Source organism: Sphaeramia orbicularis, chromosome 6, assembly GCF_902148855.1.
Source record: "Sphaeramia orbicularis chromosome 6, fSphaOr1.1, whole genome shotgun sequence".
Classification (NCBI taxonomy): Eukaryota; Metazoa; Chordata; class Actinopteri; order Kurtiformes; family Apogonidae; genus Sphaeramia; species Sphaeramia orbicularis.
In genome coordinates this window covers 35,904,130-35,923,780 of record NC_043962.1, presented here as the reverse complement: position 1 = coordinate 35,923,780, position 19,651 = coordinate 35,904,130, and the positions used below count along the sequence as shown (strand labels likewise).

The following is a 19,651-nucleotide window of genomic DNA, read 5'->3' as shown; positions in this document are numbered from 1 at the left end:
TGTGGCTGTCTCTTCTGTGACTTTTGACGTTGTAGTGGATGTTTCAGTGGTTTTCATTGTTGTGGTTGACTCCTCCGTAACTTCTGTTGTTGTAACTGGTTTTTCTGTGGTTTCTGTTGGTGTGTATGGGGTTTCAGTGGGCATTATTATTGTTGTAGACTTGCCTGTGACTTGTGTTGTTGTTGGCTTTTCTCTGCCTGAAGTAGTTGTGGATTGTGGTAATGTCGATGTCATATAAGTTGTTGAACCTGTTGATGTTGAATGTGGTTGGACTGTTGTCACAGTTGCAGTTGGAGGCATTTCAGTTGTTCTGGGTTTTCCAGTGGATACTGTTGTTGGGCGTGGTGCCATAGTGTATGTCGTTTTGATGGTGGATTTTTCTGTAGTGGTTGTTCCACAAATGTAAACACAACATCTGACTCGTATTTCGTAGTCATGACACCTAGGTGGTATACCTTGGTCTTTATGATGACAAATAAGGCCATCTGTCGGACTACATATTACATTTTGACCTAGATCCTTTAATTGTTTATCTTTGTATTGTTTGGATCTACAGTCTACTTCAAGGGGTTTTCTGCAAACACTCAGATCTGGATTATCAATGTTGGATAGGGATTCATACTCTCCACCATCTGCATCATCATCAGGGTAATGATTATTATTCCAGTCTGACCACTCACAAACATAGCAGTCACTGGTTGTTGTGCCAGATGTTTTAGTGGGTTGTTCTGTGGTTTCTGTTGTTCTGTATGGGGTTTCAGTGGGTATTATCATTGTTGTAGACTTGCCTGTGACTTGTGTTGTTGTTGTGGGCTTTTCTGTGCCTGATGTAGTTGTGGATTGCGGCAATGTAGATGTCATATAAGTTGTTGAACCTGTTGATGTTGAACGTGGTTGGACTGTTGTCACTGTTTTGGGAGTAACAGCGGAAGTAGACAATGTCTGACGTGGTGTTCCGGTGGTTTTTGTTGTAGTAATAGACTGTTCTGTGACTCCTAATGTTGTAGTGGGTTTTTCTGTGGTTTCTGTTGGTGTATATGGGGTTTCAGTAGGCATTATTATTGTTGTAGACTTGGCTGTCACTTGTGTTGTTGTTGTGGGCATTTCTGTGCCTGATGTTGTTGTAGATGGAAGTAATGTAGATGTCATAGAAGTTGTTGAACCTTTTGATGTTGAACTCCATTGAACTGTTGTCACAGTCTTTGTTGTTTTAGTTGCAACTTGGGATCTTGTTGTTGGTGGTGTTGAAGTCACAGTACCTGTTGCAACTTCAGGTGTTGTTGTGGTCCACTTTTCTGTTACTTCTGTTGTTACAGTTGGGTTTTCTGTAGTTTCTGCTGTTGTGGCTGTCTCTTCTGTGACTTTTGATGTTGTAGTGGATGTTTCAGTGGTTTTCATTGTTGTGGTTGACTCCTCCGTAACTTCTGTTGTTGTAACTGGTTTTTCTGTGGTTTCTGTTGGTGTGTATAGGGTTTCAGTGGGCATTATTATTGTTGTAGACTTGCCTGTGACTTGTGTTGTTGTTGGCTTTTCTGTGCCTGAAGTAGTTGTGGATTGTGGCAATGTCGATGTCATATAAGTTGTTGAACCTGTTGATGTTGAATGTGGTTGGACTGTTGTCACAGTTGCAGTTGGAGGCATTTCAGTTGTTCTGGGTTTTCCAGTGGATACTGTTGTTGGGCGTGGTGCCACAGTGTATGTCGTTTTGATGGTGGATTTTTCTGTAGTGGTTGTCCCACAAATGTAAACACAACATCTGACTCGTATTTCGTAGTCATGACACCTCGGTGGTATACCTTGGTCTTTATGATGACAAATAAGGCCATCTGTCGGACTACATATTACATTTTGACCTAGATCCTTTAATTGTTTATCTTTGTATTGTTTGGATCTACAGTCTACTTCAAGGGGTTTTCTGCAAACACTCAGATCTGGATTATCAATGTTGGATAGGGATTCATACTCTCCACCATCTGCATCATCATCAGGGTAATGATTATTATTCCAGTCTGACCACTCACAAACATAGCAGTCACTGGTTGTTGTGCCAGATGTTTTAGTGGGTTGTTCTGTGGTTTCTGTTGTTCTGTATGGGGTTTCAGTGGGTATTATCATTGTTGTAGACTTGCCTGTGACTTGTGTTGTTGTTGTGGGCTTTTCTGTGCCTGATGTAGTTGTGGATTGCAGCAATGTAGATGTCATATAAGTTGTTGAACCTGTTGATGTTGAATGTGGTTGGACTGTTGTCACTGTTTTGGGAGTAACAGCAGAAGTAGACAATGTCTGACGTGGTGTTCTGGTGGTTTTTGTTGTAGTAATAGACTGTTCTGTGACTCCTAATGTTGTAGTGGGTTGTTCTGTGGTTTCTGTTGTTCTGTATGGGGTTTCAGTGGGAATTATTATTGTTGTAGACTTGGCTGTAACTTGTGTGTTTGTTGTGGGCAATTCTGTGCCTGATGTAGTTGTAGATGGAGGTAATGTAGATGTCATAGAAGTTGTTGAACCTTTTGATGTTGAGCTCCATTGAACTGTTGTCACAGTCTTTGTTGTTGTAGTTGCAACTTGGGATCTTGTTGGTGGTGGTGTTGAAGTCACAGTACCTGTTGCAACTTCAGGTGTTGTTGTGGTCCACTTTTCTGTGACTTCTGTTGTTACAGTTGGGTTTTCTGTGGTTTCTGTTGTTGTGGTTGTCTCTTCTGTGACTTTTGACGTTGTAGCGGATGTTTCAATGGTTTTCGTTGTTGTGGTTGACTCCTCTGTAACTTCTGCTGTTGTAATTGGTTTTTCTGTGGTTTCTGTTGGTGTGTAAGGAGTTTCAGTGGGTATTATTATTGTTGTAGACTTGCCTGTGACTTGTGTTGTTGTTGTGGGCTTTTCTGTGCCTGAAGTAGTTGTGGATGGAGGCAATGTAGATGTCATAGAAGTTGTTGAACCTGTTGATGTTGAACGTGGTTGGACTGTTGTCACAGTTACAGTTGGAGGCGTTTCAGTTGTTCTGGGTTTTTCAGTGGGTATTGTTGGGCGTGGTGCCACAGTGTATGCCGTTTTCGTGGTGGATTTTTCTGTAGTGGTTGTCCCACAAATGTAAACACAACATCTGACTCGTATTTCGTAGTCATGACACCTTGGTGGTATACCTTGGTCTTTATGATGACAAATAAGGCCATCTGTCGGGCTACATATTACATTTTGACCTAGATCCTTTAATTGTTTATCTTCGTATTGTTTGGATCTACATTCTACTTCAAGGGGTTTTCTGCAAACACTCAGATCTGGATTATCAATGTTGGATAGGGATTCATACTCTCCACCATCTGCGTCATCATCAGGGTAATGATTATCATTCCAGTCTGACCACTCACAAACATAGCAGTCACTGGTTGTTGCAACAGAAGAAGATGTGGATTCAGGCAATGTTCCTGTTGGAGCTGGAGACATCTGTGTTGTTGTTCCTGGTGTTTCACTGCCTGATGAGGTTGAAGGTAATGAAGATGTTATCACTGACCTTGTGGAACCTCTTGATGTAGAAAGTGTATAAATTGTTGTCACCGCCTCAGTTACAGTTCTTGTTGTGGTAAATATTTGAGTTGTTGTGGGTATGTTTTCTGTAGAACAAAGGTAAAGAAAGCTATCAAACATTAAATCTAAATGTAGTTTTCACACCTATTTTAAAATGAATTACTCTTTCATTCTTACCAGATGTGGTAAAAACAAAACTTGTTGTAGGTGGCTTCTGTGTGGTGGTCACTGTACGGCATGTCTCTATGGTTCTCTTGATATTTCCCCCGTCTCCACAAACAGCAGTAAAACAAGTTCCATTTCCATCATGTGTGTCATAGACTGTATCTCCATATTTGTATATACGTCCTTCATACGAACAAGTGCAACCTGCAAAACATTGAAAATGATTTGTATAAACATGATTCCGAGTACATGATCTATGCTTGTCATAATCTTCTAATAATAAAACCAATTCTTTGTATCTACTCACTTTGGACATTATATGTGCACTTCCTCTTTGTTTTACAACACTCACTGAAAAGTGCAAAGGAGAAGAGAGAGTCATATATACAGTAGATAAACAAAATAAATAATATATTTATATGACATTAGAATCATTAGTTCCATTAAGTTGTTCCATACCACTTCTGACAGTTTTCCTGTGTAGGCATGAGTTCCCCATCTTCATAGTGCATCTCCTCTTCATCATAGCAGCCACATTCTCTCTTTGATACACACTTCATAGTAAGTTCATCCAAATAGGGGCGTTCAGGCGGGCAACGTGGATAGCAGCCTTAAAAAATGTTAAAAGTTGCAGTGAATGTATGTACTTTTAAAAACAGTATAGAATGAAAAAGCGACAAGCATACCATAGCCAATCAACTTGAGACTGGTTTGAAACCTCCAGGCACATCAGCTGACATTTTATTTGGATTGAAACAAATAAAAGGTAAAATAAAATAAAATTCTTCAAGATTTGAATCTGCAGTACCTTTGAGACACCTAAGAAAACTTGTTGATTTCCTCCACACTGACAATTTGTGCCACAATCCTGCCAGATACAACATTCTACCATACTCAAGAGAGGGAATAAAACCAATGAGATGGCCTGTTACCTCCACTTAAATGCATTTCTCATTCATAAGTTGGTAAAATATGTACGTCTTCAGCTACAAATATATCTCCTTTTGAAACGTGTGGTTTACCTAATCAAGATAATACGATATGGGGAAATCGAAAAAAAAAAAAAAAAATCTCTGTTCTCACAATGTATTGATAAGACTTTTGTGACTTGGGCTATTTAGAATGGACTGTTATTGAAAAGTTCTTACTGCTACTAAATTTTCCAAAGATGTTAAAAGAAAGAAAGAAAGAAAGAAAGACAGAAAGACAGAGAGAGAGAGAGATTGAGAGAGAGAGAGAGAGAGAGAGAGAAAAAAAATACTGCCTTTGACCATGTAAGAAACAGGTGTAAAATCTGACCAAAGAAAATGTGTGTTTTTGGTCCTTCAGCATGAGACCTTTAAATCTGTAAAGGAAGTGGGTTCGCGCTATAGGGTCTACTATGTTTCTCAGCTGTATTTATACACCATATTTCTGCATTAGCTCAGCTCTTTTTACTATTTGCATCCATCTTTATGGAACATTACTGTCACTTACTAAGTGGAAGTGTAAACTAGAACGATTATCCCCTTAACTCAAAAGCTCTAAGATTTCGCTAAATTGGGACTATTTCTGCAACTACTTCATAGGAGGTATTTGTTTGATTTCTATCTGTATCTTCATTGCAAGATGCCACTAAATATCACACAGTGAACCTACTACGACAGTATCTGCATGGTAATGAATACCATTTAAATCACTGTAACATAAAATTTAACATTTGATTTTCCCAGAGGAGATGAATGAAGTGCCTGTTAAATAAAAGACACGATTGCTTTAAGGATTTTTGTACCTTATAAAATTGCATTTTATGAGTAAAATCTGTGATGTGCAGAAGTAGCGTCCATTCTTATGACTATAATATGATTTGCAGGAAGTAAACAAATATAAGTGTACATGTTAGCTATACATGTTCTGCGTCTTTCTGCTTGACATCAATCCCAAATACTGACAAGCAAGTACATTATTTTCATCATGCTTTCATTTGAATGTTTTCTGTCTTTCTCAATCATTGTATTTCAAGCATTTTCACATTATAATGCTGATAAAAAGTGATTCATGGGACAGCACCAGTACCTTCCAAAGCTGGAATTTGATTGTAGCATCTTCCTGTGGGATTCCTACATGTCTTCATGCATGGTTTTCCACATGGCTCGTAGTGCCATTCACAATATCCCTCAGGGTTGTAATAGTCACAGAAAACAGCTGATGAAAGACAATTAAGTCATAAACAATGGTCATTTTATAATCATATACAATAATTGTATGAATACAGATGATTGATACTCCAAGATTATACTGATTAACACATGAAAGGTTCATAAAACACTCACGGCATATTGTGGGTGTTCTCCATTTGACACAGGCTCCAGCCTCATTACAGGCTGCAGCGTAGGCTGCTACAGCCGAACAGAAACACTCACAGTCTCCTCCTGTGTTGCAGGCACATGTGTCTCTCACACAAGCATCATAATATTTATCAGGCTCCACCTTAAGTGATAAATATGAGTAGATGCTGAATTCCACACTGCTAATCATATGTAAAGTTGTGTACATTGATATGCATCATGTTGACTACAATGATATTGTTTGATTGCAACTCTTACCTTTGAATGGCAGCTAGAAAATACATCACTGTTTATGATGCTGCAGTGTTTCAATGCCCATGCCTGCCTATGTGAGTATAATGAGCAGGGATTTTTAGGAGGTTTTGTATCAGGGCAGGAGTCTGACACTTTCCAGCTGTCCCCAAACTCATGAGCTTCAACCACAACTTCTTTGCTGCTGGTGGTGAAATCATTTTTCACGTTTCCATCATAATTCCCACAAAGGCCACAGACTTTACCCTGCAATAAAAACAGATCTATTTTATATTAAAATACAACCACATATGCCTTTATGTATGTACATGTACTTCTGTTCACCCACCTTAAATGTGGAGCTGAGTTTGATCATCACTGTTGTTTTCTTATTCCAAATGAGAACAAGCCCATTCTTTGCCTCAATAACAACATATAAACCAACAGTGTGGATCTTATAGGGTATTTCAATCCCTTGTTTTTGTTTAATTACTTTAACATTTTCCTCTGAAAGAACCATTTCATTATTCTGAAAATAAGAAAAAGTGCTCATTTGCAAACTTCCTGAATAATGTTTAATATATAGTATACTATTGCATTTACAGTTTAGTGTTATTCACCCCTAAATGCAGCTTGATAGCAGTCGAGCAGATGCTTTCAGTTGTTCCACATGGGATGCTCTCAGTGACAACCCTGAAGGTACCGTTCAGTTCATCTCCACAGTAATCCTGCAAGATATTCATGTCACTAACACAAGATTTACTTCATTCACAAAGATCACAAAGACTAGACATAAGTGTCTGATTTACCTTTGTGAAAATGTAGCCACAGTCACCATTAAATGAGAATTTCTTGTCATCAAAAGTCATGTAATGTCCTTCTCCATATATGATGCAGGTTCCATCACATTCCTTATTTGTACATTCCCATTTTTGGTTTTTACAAGTGCTGTAATTTAAAGAGACGAAGAGATATAATGGTTATATGTGTGTGGTTCAGTAGGTCTATTTGACTGATCAGATGAACTAATGGAATAAACCCTCACCAGGTATTACAGTCCACCTTGATGGTCTGTCCAGGGATATATGACTCTCCATTATGTGTGCACGGGCAGTCCTGCTTTTCAACACAGCCTCCTTTTCCATCTGACAGCAGGCCTTCAGGACATACACAACCTGACACACACTGTTGACTGACCTATAATGTGGAACAGTGTTAATAAAAGGATAATAATCATACATGATGCACATGTAAAATATGCAGCAATGTTATGTTCTTACACATTCTGTGTCTAGCGTTTGGCAGCTTTTTTGGCATTCTGATCCCTTTGCGCCAGACTTTACATTTGAGCAGTTGAAGAAAACCATTGGATTGGTGCATGCTGTTGACAATCACAGTGTTAATAAAATAAAGAAATGAATGATATTCTGACAAAGAGTGTGTAGGGTTTGTACCCACAGTCAATTATCTGGCCTCCTTTACAGCTTAATTCTCCATCTCTGCAAGAGCTGAAATGTGTACAGAGGCAGTTTAGTTGAGAAAAGGTTGTGTTTTCTAGTTAATTATTTCTACTTATTGATTGAAATCAATCATATTAAATTAATCAGTAATAATCAGGTTGTATACTGAAATATAGTAATGTTTTTCTACAGATATTGTGGAAATAAATGAAGACTCACCAAGTTTGTCTTTGGACTTTAACAACTTGGCCTGAATGCACCACTGTGTCCCCGGCATAGCAAGGACATTGTGAGGCCAAGACACACTCTCCCTTCTCATTCAGGTAAGTTCCTTTAGCACAACCACATCCATCAACCGGGGTAAATTTAACCTCACATGTTGAGTCTGACTGACTAAGAGAGCGGCAAGTGTGACCGCAACTTGTCATCTGGTAATCATACAAGAAGGTGGGAGGACAGCTAGTTGTGTATTTATCTGTTGAACAAAAACAGGCCAGTTTATGACAGACATAAGTTTCTTTAACTTACTTGAGGCTTGATTGTTTGGTTACCACTTACTGCATGGGGTTTTGTTCCTCCAGTTATCCAAAAAGACACCTTCAGCTGCACATTCATGAACGTAGGAGGAGATGGCAGCACACATGCAGTCCTCACTGTTTTCACATGCACAGGTGTCATAAATACAAGACTGTAGAGAGAAGAAGCAGGGAGCAACATGAGTCATTGAAATAAACTGGTAGTTATTTATCAGAACAGGTGATTACAAATGGGCATTCCTCTAAGGACATATCCAGAATATAACATTCATTCTCTTGAATCATTTTACTGTAGAGAAATCCCATTTTCCTGCAAATTTTATTCAGTGAGTTGGTAAACCTGTTGGGACTTTTTAGTGTTAGTGTAAACATTTATTAGAAACATACCTCTATGTGTTATCAAAATACTTTTATTTTAAGGATGCACTCATCTACAGTATTGGCTGCAGTATAGTATACATATATACTGTAGTTTAGTATACATATATAAAGTATAGTATACACTGGTAATCATGGGCCTGTAAATAGGATAATATTAAAATCAGTGGGTGATGTAGTGTTATGTTGTGTGAAAGCCTCAGTGTCTAATAAAATGAAACTGTAGCAACTATATCAATAACTGATAAAATGTCTTGCTAAAATGCCAGTTGCCTCTGTTATGTGCTAAACCGTAGGCATATCTGGTGGTAAGTTCATCCATCCATCCATGAGTTTATGCTGTTAAAGGTTAAGCTGCTAATGGTACTCTGTTAGCTGTTTGCTTGCTAGCTTGTTAGCATGCTAGTTGTTAGCAAGCTAAGGTTTAGCAACACATTAACGTGAAAACAAATAAACTTCTGTAACCTCTGGCATTTAAAAAGTAAATGTAACACTTGTTGGAATAATACAGTTGAAGAACATATGAAAACCTAAGCGGTATATAATTAGAATGCAATATGTTATAACCAGGATTTTTAGCCTCAGCCACACTAGCCGCAGGGTATGGTCATCAGTTGGTCGTCCGTCCGTCTGTCTGTCCACAAACTTTGGCATGCACTCATAAGTCAGGCCACTAGGGGCAGACCCGGAGCCACTTCGGAGTGACAGTACACAGCATGGATTAGAAAAAAAGAGGTTTGACTGTAAATGTCTCTGTAAACCATTATTTGGAAAAAACGAACACTGGAGTCTCAACTTCCGGTCCAGTTTAACGGCGGCTTGACAGTGGGGACGACAGAGCGGAGGAATGGGTGAGAGAAATGGAACTAAACAACAATAACTTTCACCAATATTTAGCTTTAGCTCAAGCCTGTCGAAATGACCCTAATGTTAACGCGAATGTTAATAATGCAATGTTAGAGTCCGGGACGGCTCTGTGTATTGACCCTTTGTACGTTACGTCACACTCTGTTCGCGCCGCAAACGGGCGCCATGATGGACGGCGGAAGTGACAGACTGCACACTGGACGGCAAACAAGCTAATAACGAATTTGATCTGAACGTTCTCGTTTTTATCCCTGCTTTACACGTACAGTGGTCGCACACAACAGTTCCATCCTTCTTCAGCTGGGTTCCAGACAGAGCCTGGATATGATGGACCTGATATTACAGTAAGAGCAGGCTCTGTTTGTGTCCATAGCATATTAGCTCCACCAAATGCTAGCTAGATGGCTAGACTGGGTTAACTACTATGTTCCAGTGGCTGTCATAAGTAGCCTTCAATATTAGGTCTGTTGTAGTGGCTGCCTTTTTTTTTTATTTTATTTTTTATACCAGCTACACTATGTTATCATTCAGAACTCTGCTGCTAGAGTCCTCACTAAGACCAGAAAAGTGGACCACATTAGTCCAACTCTGAGGTCCTTACACTGGCTGCCTGTCCATCAGAGGATAGACTTTAACCCTTTCATGCATAGTGGTCACTACAGTGGACATCTATTCTACTGTTCTCTTGTATATTCATGGGTTTCTTTTTGCATATTATCTCCATGAAGTGAGTAATAACTAGTATTAGAGAATGATCAAATGTGAGAAAACATCAGATTAGCTGCATTAAAATGTTTTTATTTCAGTTTCCACACAGTATAACACTTTTTCATGATGGGTTTTAAATATGTGTTTCTTTGCTTCAAAAATTAAACGCATGGTGTCCGGCTGAGTGGACACTTTTGTAACTCAATGAAAAATAGGTTCATAAAAAAATTTCAATCGCACTGCTAATGGATTCTGTTGGGTTTCTGTAAATTGGCTTAGAGTCTGGTTTTGACCAACCCTATATATAAAGTGTCATGAGATAAGTTTTTGTTGTGATCTGGCGCTATATAAATAGAATTTGACTGATTGAGTGATTTGATTGGTTTTCCCCAGTAAGTCGCTTTGGAAAAAAACGTCTGCCAAATGCATAAATGTTAATGTCTACAGAGTAATAAAAATACTTGGGACAAAAATCTCAACTAAGGTTCCCGTAATTCATGCATGAAACGGTTAAAGTTCTGTTGCTGGTCTATAACGCTCTGAATGGTTTAGGACCAAAATACATCAGTGACCTCCTGACCCAGTATGAACCCACCACACCCCTCAGGTCAACTGAATCTGGTCTGTTGTCAGTTGCCAAAGTCAGAACCAGACACGGAGAAGCTGCGTTCAGCTTCTATGCTCCACATGTCTGGAACAAACTCCCAGAAAACCTCAGATCAGCTGAAACACTCAGTTTATTTAAATCCAGGTTAAAGACCCACCTGTTCTCAGCTGCTTTTGAATAGAGTTTATATTCATCAGTTCAGATCTGCACTATTCCTTTTAAGCTAAAAGTTTTTATCTGTTTTATCTGCTTGTCTCTTTTATCTGTTTTTATCTGTTTATCTGATTTTTGTTTGTTTGTTTTTCTCATGCCTTCTGCTGTAATGCTTTTAGTGTTTTATGTGAAGCACTTTGAATTGTCTTGTAGATGAAATGTGCTATATAAATAAAGCTGCCTTGCCTTATATGTCATACTGTTATTGTCACTATGCTGTGACATATGTTCTAGTGGTGGAACTGTACATATTACTGTGTGTAGATAGTAGAAAGGCAGACACTTCAGCAACAGAGCTAATACTGTGGGCTACTTATGACAGCCACTAACATTATTCCACAATGTTAGTAAATTGGAGCTGCTTTTGGTTACAGTCTATTTGAGTTTTGATAACATGCTGGGGGAAACATGTTAAAAACATACACAGCTAGCTAGCTAACATTAGCTGTATCTTTCCTTCATCATTACAAGATACATTCCTCTGCCGTGAGCGCAGTACAGCGACTCAGTAATCTAACATGAGACTAAGAACTGGTAAGCATCCAGACTTTTGTATGCTTTTAAATCAGCACCTGTGTATGGGGACACTCCATTTAGAACATAATGGTACAGATCGTGTGCTTTAAACTCCAATAGACTGGAGGATTTTGCTAGATCTGTAAACACATCAGGAGGGAGAAGATATGGGTTGGTAGCTAGCCCTGCTAGCACTAGCTTCTCCAAATAGCGTTCTTTCTGCCGTCCAGTAAGGTTAGTCAACTCCAAAACTTTATTTTCAGTGCTGGTTGCCAACATCCGTTGTCACTCATTCGTTTGTTTGTTGTTTTGCTTTTGCCATCCACCATGGCCCTGCACCCCTAGTCACGTGATAACTGTGACGCTAGTGCAAAGGGTCAATAGGTGACACAGGCGGCTGACTAGGGCACCATCTGAAGGAGGGGGCGCCAAATTACAGACAAAAAATAAAATAAAATAAATAAATAAAAATATTTGTATAATAAATTTGAAATGCACCCTTTACACTTCCTTGACATGTGTTCTCTGAAATAAATCATAATCAAGCCTCATTATGACAAATCTTTATTCCACTTATCCCACTTTGTGGATTCTGTCATTCACATTTATTTCTTATTCACTATTAAAAGGCATATGACACCAACTCACATGATCTCTTAAACATGCTAAATATTTAAACAGTTTAAATCATTTCTCATTGTATATTTGTTTCTCTTATGGTTCATTTACATTCATTCTTTACCATTGTATGTACTGTTTTAGATAAGTCTTGTATTCCTTTATACATCTATTGCACACACCAATTCCTGTATTAATTCACAGTCTCAAACATTTTACATATTACAAATCAACATATCAGTGACAGTCAATATTTTGAAGATTTTCTTAAGTCAGGCTGAGGGTTTTCAAGTGTGAGCACATTATGTTTTTGTTTTGTAATCAGAGTGTATTATGATATAGCTATGATTTCTGTGTTTAACTGATTTGCTCTGTGTTATGTGACATATTGACAATGGAAGGTTACTGGTTTCAAAGGGTAAAATGAAAAAATACAGACAGAGTGTCACAGGTGGGTTAGCTTGCTTTTTAGGAGGGTAAAGTGTGGGTTTAGAATGGATAAGGGAAGAGTATGATGTTACATTGTTAGACTGTGGATAAAGATAAGAGTTTATGAGGCCTGGGGTGCTTGGACAGGGGGTAAGAATGAAGCAGTTAGGTGTAGCGTGGGTGATATGCAAAGGTATTGGCTGAAGTTAGGAGTAGAAAGTGAACACCGCATAGAAGAGTATAAAGAAGCAGGAAAAGATAATTCAGGGCTCTTGAGGACGGGGACGGGGTGGGGGGGGGTCAGAGAGATGGGGCTTTTGCTTTGAGACTTCATGTCTGTTAGGTAGGGAGTCTGATTCTCTGTGACCTTGTTAGACCACAGATCTATGTAAGTTTGATTAATGCTCATTAAATGACTGATTCATTGCTATTCTTAAATCCTGTTTCAGGTCTGTTTTATGGTCGAGGTAATAACCAATGCAACGAATGCGGAGGATAGAGAATTGGAGTCAGATTCGTAAGTAGAATCTCAACACACTACATATACAGTACGAAGGAGAAAAAAAAGCACTTACAGTTTCATACTCTTCTGGGTTTACAGCAACATGACATCTGGCAAAAGCACCATTTGAGTCTGACAGTAAGGAACACCAGTGTTTGGCGTACCTCTCTAGAAGACAAAAACATATTTACAGGTGGTTTATTGTGAGGAATCATAGGGAACAACTAACATGATATTACATTTAAGCTACCTTTGTCTATACTCAAAGTGCAAGGGTTCCCAGGTACTTTTTTCACATCTGGGCAGGTTGCTTTTGTCTTCCATTTGTTGCCAAATACCACAGCTGTTCCCTCAGTCAGTCCACTTGTGGTTTTGAAGTCATCAGCTTCAACATCATTAAAATTTCCACAAAGGCCTGCAACAGGATGATATCATTTAACTGCAACGCACACTCACACTTGAGAGGCGTAGTATTTTAAAGAGCTTAACACTGATATACCAGTGAGTTTTCCTTTATGGGAAACAAAGGATTTAATGTAGATCTGCATAATTGGTTCGATCTGAATTTCAAGATCAAGTCCGGACATGGTGTGGACAACAATGTAAAAGGTGGAGGGCTGAAAGATTGTTAGGTCATCTATAAAAAAAACAAAAAAAAATCCACATTGAGTTTATTTTTCAAAAGGTTGCTTCTGAAATAAAATCAAGATTTCAGGCTAAAGTGAATACAGAAAATGAACCCACCTGTGAAAAAAGGAAGTTTGGACACCAGTTTATTAAAACTGACCTGTCCACTGTCTTTAATTACAATCACCTAAAGATGGAAAATGCATCATAAAGTTAAATACATACTTACGGAAATGGGTAATATCCTATAAACATGCTTTCATTTGAGGATATACATTAAGTATTCTCATATTTACCTTGCTGTTTGGTAGCAGGATAGTTACAGCAGACAGACACGTTGATTTATCTGATTTTCCACATTTATCCAGGTCACCAACAACAGTGAAAGCACCTTCAGTTTCCTAAAAACCACCATGGTGCAATTTATTATAGGCTGCTGCTGTGATGTATTATATTGTTATGGCTGAGAAATGAATGTAGTTTAAATGCCTCACCTTTGTCAGAATGTAAGAGCACTCTCCATGGAAAGTATACGTTTTATCATCATAAGTGGAGATGTGAGAACCACCCAGTATGGAGCAAACACCTGGACACTTTTTATCCTCACACTTCCACTGACCACGAGTGCACGTACTGTCAACAGAGATCAGTCAGTTTAACCAGAAAGACCACCTTAATTTATAAACTGAAGATGGTGATGTATCTACCATTCTCGACAGGCTGTTGAGTACGACTCCATAGGTTTGTAGGTTTTGCCGTTGTGTCGACAGGAGCAATGATCAATACAAACACACCCTTTATTCGTAATGTCATCGTAGACGGTCCCTAGAGAGAAATATTATCTGCTAATTGGACTTGAAGAACTCCCCTCCAACACTATCACCAAAAGAGGTATAATGGACAACTCTACAGAGTGTATAAAAAAAACCTATACATTTTGAAAAATCACCCCCAGTTCTGCATTTGATAATTTTTTGAATTTTCTTTTATGGACGTCAGTAGGTAGGGGATTGGTGGATATTTGTCCAAATTTACAGACCCAGGTTTTCATGCATGAGTGAGCAGGGGCAAATTGTGTAATCCAATTAAAAACTGGTTTGCACGAAGCAGCGGTGGGATTTAAATCCAATCAAAGGTCATAGGATCGGACAATGGGCATCCATCTTGTTTTCCACAAAATTTCCAGGTTACAGCATTAACACTTTGGCCGCCATGTCAATTTAATTTCTTTACCCATGGCCGCTGTTCCTGCCTTTCAAAGTTAATTCAACTTGTTTAGCCCTGAAAATGTCACTGAGGACAGGCCAAGTTAGGGTTAGGGTTAACCAAGGCCTAAACAAGTTGAATGCTGTAACCTGGCAGTTTTGTGGAAAACAAGATGGATGTCCATTGTCCCCTCCCATGACTTTTGATTGGATTTAAATCCCACCGCTACTTCGCACAAACCAGTTTTAACTTGGATCGCGCAATTTGCCTCTGCTCACTCATGCATGAAAACTTGGGTGTGCATTGTTTGGGTCTGTTTTGTGTATGTCAGTTCACTGAAGCATGCAGCTGTTCTCTGCTAGGTTTACATTGGAGAGAAGTTGAACCCAGATCAGTCACTGTATAATTCTCAGAGCCGGGAGGATTGTCAGACTACTGTTTACAGTTGTTTGATACAGTATATTTCTAAATGGTGTGCATGGATATATAAAACAAAATATGATTTGTCAGGGTTTGAAACATACAAAACATACCAGCTGGACAGAAGCATCCATCCACACAGTGCTCTACACAGACTTTGCTTCTCTGTACGTTGCTGCAGGTGTCAGCACAGGCACTACCACATTCCTTGTACACCATGTTGAAAGGACATTTTTTGGCTATTTGAGAAAAAGTAGAATATTACAAACACCAGAATATGACATATAAATGGTGTAAAAAGCACATTTTTGTGTTCCTGTTCTCACCACATAGTTTTTTTGTTTTTTTCCATCGTTGTGGTGAACCGCCTGCATGTGCACATTGACGGGAGTACTCTGATATGGTTGAACACATGCAGGAGATGCCGCTGCTTTTACCAGAACAGTGGTCGCTCTCACATATTTTGAGGAAGGACTTGGTGTCAATCAGGTTTTTGCAGCTAAGAAACGCAGGTGCTAACAACAGTTCCTTACAGAGGCGACTCTGTGGGTTCAACCGTAATACATATTGAATCTAAATATTTCTGTTGTAAATTAAATTCTCTGAGTCAGTTCCATTTTCACCTACCAGTTTTGGACAGCCTTTTTTGGGTGGTTTCTTGGAGATAGTTTCTTTACAATTTTCAGTTGGACCACTGACCCTCCAGGTCTCCCCATAATCCTCAAGAGTTACAGATTTTCCACTTTCTTTAAGAAATAAAAAGATGGGCCAAATTATAATGTTGTAGCATAAATAATGTTAGCTAGGTGAAGTAATAATTATTTACCTGCAAGGATGAACTCATTATAACGTTGAAGGCCATTGAAATCTCCACACAGACCACAAGTTTGATTCCTGAATTTTTCATCAAGCTCAACCTAAAAACCAAGTAGAAATATAAAATGTCTAAACTACCAGTGAAAACCGTGTATCATGTACCAACAAACTCCAGAAAAGGTGAGTAAATGAACCTTAACTGACATTTGTTTGCACAAATATAAGGCTAGAATTGGTGTTAGTACATTTTGTTTTATACAGTACCTCTCTCTGTGTTACTAAGTCCAAAATATCACCATAGACACATTTTACCTTTTAATTGCAGCCATCTGCAGTTACATGCAGGCCAACATTGTGGCCCTGTTTCTGACTGAAACTGTGATTTGATTGGGTATATATACTTCATCAGAAAAATATCCTAATTAAATGCTCTTATGGACACAAAAAAATATGTATTATATATAGATACATAACTTGTGTGTCTGATATTAAAAATATGAAAGATTAATATGAAACAATAAAATACACATACCCAAAAGGCATCTTCTCTATTCCACATGACGATCAAACCCAACTTTGCCTCGATTTTTATATATGAAACTGTTCTTCCAATTGTAATGCCACTTTGGCTGAAAGGTATGGTGACACTAAGAGAAAAATAATTATAAGATATTAACTGTTACAAATAAAAAGTCAAATGCCAAAACAAAAATACCCCCCCCCCCCAAAAAAAAAAAAGAAAACCCTCACAGTTCATCGTCAACTTTGATGGAGTTTTTTTCTAACTCCACCACGATCCCATCAAGCTTCATTGTGATCTTCTCAATAATGGGGACTTTATTTTTCTCTTTGCGTTGCAGCTGAATATTGAAAGTCTCATAGCTGCTTTTACAATGAGATGTTAGAACGTAGTTGCAAGTGGTAGGAAACTGGAAGAAATATCCATCAAACGTGTTGAAATGATAGTTCCCCCATGTACTGCAGAACTGGCTGTTATGAGATGCTCTCACTTCTAATTAATAAAGAAAAAACATTTATTATAGCACAAATTATAAAATATTTGTAATCAGTTGTACTCTTAATTTTTACAGAAATATACCTTTAATCACTGCCAATGTTTTTGCGGACTGAACAGTGACTTAACAAAAGAGAAAGACATATTTAGTCAAGTGCACATTATAATAGAAACAATCATATAATCAGATAAATGCAGACTTTGTGTGATGCGATACCAGTGGATGCTGTAGGCAGTCCGAAGCAGACGATGAACCATGGTATCACCCAGTTAAGTAGCATCCTGCCTGTTCTCTTGGTTCTTTGGTTGTCCCTTCCCTGTCCACGACAGTTGGTCAAACTGGTCTCATGCGACCGGTGTCATCTAACATATGACATGAAGCGTTTGCTGTAAAGGAGGGGTGACAGGTTCAACAACATCCTGTTCATCAACTTAATTTGCATATGTAAACAAGAATGATATTCTTTGTTAAATTCACTTGGACATGTTAAACTGTGTTTACCTTTACACTTTAATCTCTTAAGTAAATGAGCAAATACGTTCATGTAAGTTTTTAAATCTCTGGGGTAGACATTGACTCACAGATCTACAAAACTTTGAATTGTTAGTGTATCATGTCCCCTCTTTTATTTTAAGGGGGAAAAAAATCACTGTAATTACACATAATTAATATGCAGAGGATACTTTATATACAGTACTGGAAAGAGAAATAGAGGGAAAAAAAGAAGGGATAAGGGAATGGAAGCAGAGGAAACTAGTGTTGTGTAGAAAAAGGAAAAAAAAAAATATCACAAACAAGATGTGTGTGAGGACTGATGCTGGTGTGTAAGTTGAATGTGATCATATACGTCATCTGACATTTGAAACTGGCTGTGTATGTGGTTTCAATAGCAACAGACAACAACAATGTACAGAATCATGATAATAATCAATAATAATAATAATCTAATATTCTAGCCCCATCAGGGGAACCCGTAGAAGAGTGGTAAGGGTGTTCCCTACCTCACAGGAAACTCATGCCCAAGACTCCATCTGCATGGTACGTATATTCTATAATACAATTATAATATTCTAAAGTAATATTATTATCAAATTGAGAGGCTGGTATTGAAACAATATCAATTATTAATAAAGTAATAATAATGATAATACTTGTCTAAACTACAGTGGAAGAATTGATTAGGGGAAATATGGATGTGTGTGTCTGTGTATTCATCATAATATATGTGGCATCAGTATGGATTAATGTAAAGTTTGAAATGGAGATGATAAGTGCAACAGTTTCACCAATTCGCCAAATAATAACAAGTCTGGTCTCACTTCCTCACACTTCCTGCTTACTGATGCCCTGACAACCCAGGGATTCATTTTGAGTTTGAACTTTCAATCTTTTGAAAAACATTTTAAAAACTTTTTTTTAAATTTAATTTTAAAAAAAGATGCAAAATTGAGAAAAAGGCACATGTAAAGAACGTGTATGAAATCTGAAAATAATTTGGTGAATAATGTCTGAGAAATTGGCTGGACAAATTTTTTTTAAACATTTTCAAATATTTGTAAACAATTCAAAAATTGAAATTCAGTCATTAAACTATGTACTGCACCTCTCCTAGTGGTAAAGAACATGTGTGTGAAATTTGAAAAGAATCGGGTGAGTAGTGTCCGAGAAATCGGGGAAAAACCTCAGATGAACGGATAGAGGGAAGGATGGATGGAATTCCTGGTAAATCTATATACGCCTTCAGGAGAGGCTGGGGGTATAATTAACAAAGTGTTGATAAAAATGAAGAAATAAGTGTCACAAAAGATAAATAATACAGGAAAATAATTAAGTTGCATAATAATTAAATAGAAAAGAAAACCAAAAATCAGGAAGATCAATACCAAATTCCAATCAAGTGGAAAAAATGTAGAAAAAGGGTAACATCACATCATAAAAATAGTGAAAAGGGTAACCTGTTACAGCAATAATAGCATGTAGTCCACAAATGCTTTTGCAGTCTTTTACTTTTTTTGAGAGATGAACAAACTGTCTTTGTTTAAGGATGGTATGGATGGTTATTGTGTCCACCCTACTGCGTCCTTGTAGACTAGAACTACATCTGCAAATGGACGTCCATCAGTCCTGGTGCATCTATAGCCTGTCCGTCCATGGGAGTGGATCTCTCCTTCACTGTGGTTCTCCCCGAGGTTTCTCCCTTTTCCCACTGGGTTTTGAGTTTTTCCTTGCCGAGAAGGAGGGTCTAAGGACGGGGGATGCCCTGGACACTACTCATTTTCTTGCTGTTCATTTGACTGTTGTTTACTCTAACTGACTCTGTAAAGCCCTTTGAGATAACCTTGTTGTGATATTGGGCTATACAAATAAAGTTGAATTGAATTGAAGTTGAATTATTGCACAGTGGAGATAAAGAGATTAGGATTCTGAAGCTGAGGATCACTATGATTGTTTCTATAACTGAAAAATAACTTATAGAATATAGAAATGAGT

General features: G+C 38.1%; 1 protein-coding gene across 1 annotated transcript in view; it reads right to left on the bottom strand.

Moving 5' to 3' along the window:
* The window catches only part of LOC115420368 (mucin-2-like), a 34,742-nt gene extending 17,785 nt beyond the window's left edge, over positions 1-16,957 (bottom strand). Inside the window, exons 1-31 of the mRNA XM_030135605.1 lie at positions 16,896-16,957; positions 15,656-15,828; positions 15,443-15,568; positions 14,411-14,528; positions 14,198-14,336; positions 14,000-14,104; positions 13,821-13,890; positions 13,576-13,713; positions 13,327-13,491; positions 13,150-13,244; positions 8,261-8,390; positions 7,922-8,177; positions 7,701-7,750; positions 7,523-7,623; positions 7,288-7,439; positions 7,052-7,190; positions 6,863-6,970; positions 6,592-6,771; positions 6,270-6,509; positions 5,997-6,153; positions 5,740-5,868; positions 4,144-4,294; positions 3,992-4,035; positions 3,697-3,888; positions 3,305-3,467; positions 2,847-2,957; positions 2,454-2,600; positions 2,130-2,249; positions 1,506-1,613; positions 789-1,025; positions 165-272 (exon numbers count right to left, since the gene is read on the bottom strand). Coding sequence (XP_029991465.1) covers positions 165-272; positions 789-1,025; positions 1,506-1,613; positions 2,130-2,249; positions 2,454-2,600; positions 2,847-2,957; positions 3,305-3,467; positions 3,697-3,888; positions 3,992-4,035; positions 4,144-4,294; positions 5,740-5,868; positions 5,997-6,153; positions 6,270-6,509; positions 6,592-6,771; positions 6,863-6,970; positions 7,052-7,190; positions 7,288-7,439; positions 7,523-7,623; positions 7,701-7,750; positions 7,922-8,177; positions 8,261-8,390; positions 13,150-13,244; positions 13,327-13,491; positions 13,576-13,713; positions 13,821-13,890; positions 14,000-14,104; positions 14,198-14,336; positions 14,411-14,528; positions 15,443-15,568; positions 15,656-15,828; positions 16,896-16,957 — 4,214 coding nt within the window. The remainder of the gene's footprint in view (positions 1-164; positions 273-788; positions 1,026-1,505; positions 1,614-2,129; positions 2,250-2,453; positions 2,601-2,846; positions 2,958-3,304; positions 3,468-3,696; positions 3,889-3,991; positions 4,036-4,143; positions 4,295-5,739; positions 5,869-5,996; positions 6,154-6,269; positions 6,510-6,591; positions 6,772-6,862; positions 6,971-7,051; positions 7,191-7,287; positions 7,440-7,522; positions 7,624-7,700; positions 7,751-7,921; positions 8,178-8,260; positions 8,391-13,149; positions 13,245-13,326; positions 13,492-13,575; positions 13,714-13,820; positions 13,891-13,999; positions 14,105-14,197; positions 14,337-14,410; positions 14,529-15,442; positions 15,569-15,655; positions 15,829-16,895) is intronic.
* Between the last annotated feature and the right edge of the window lie 2,694 nt (positions 16,958-19,651).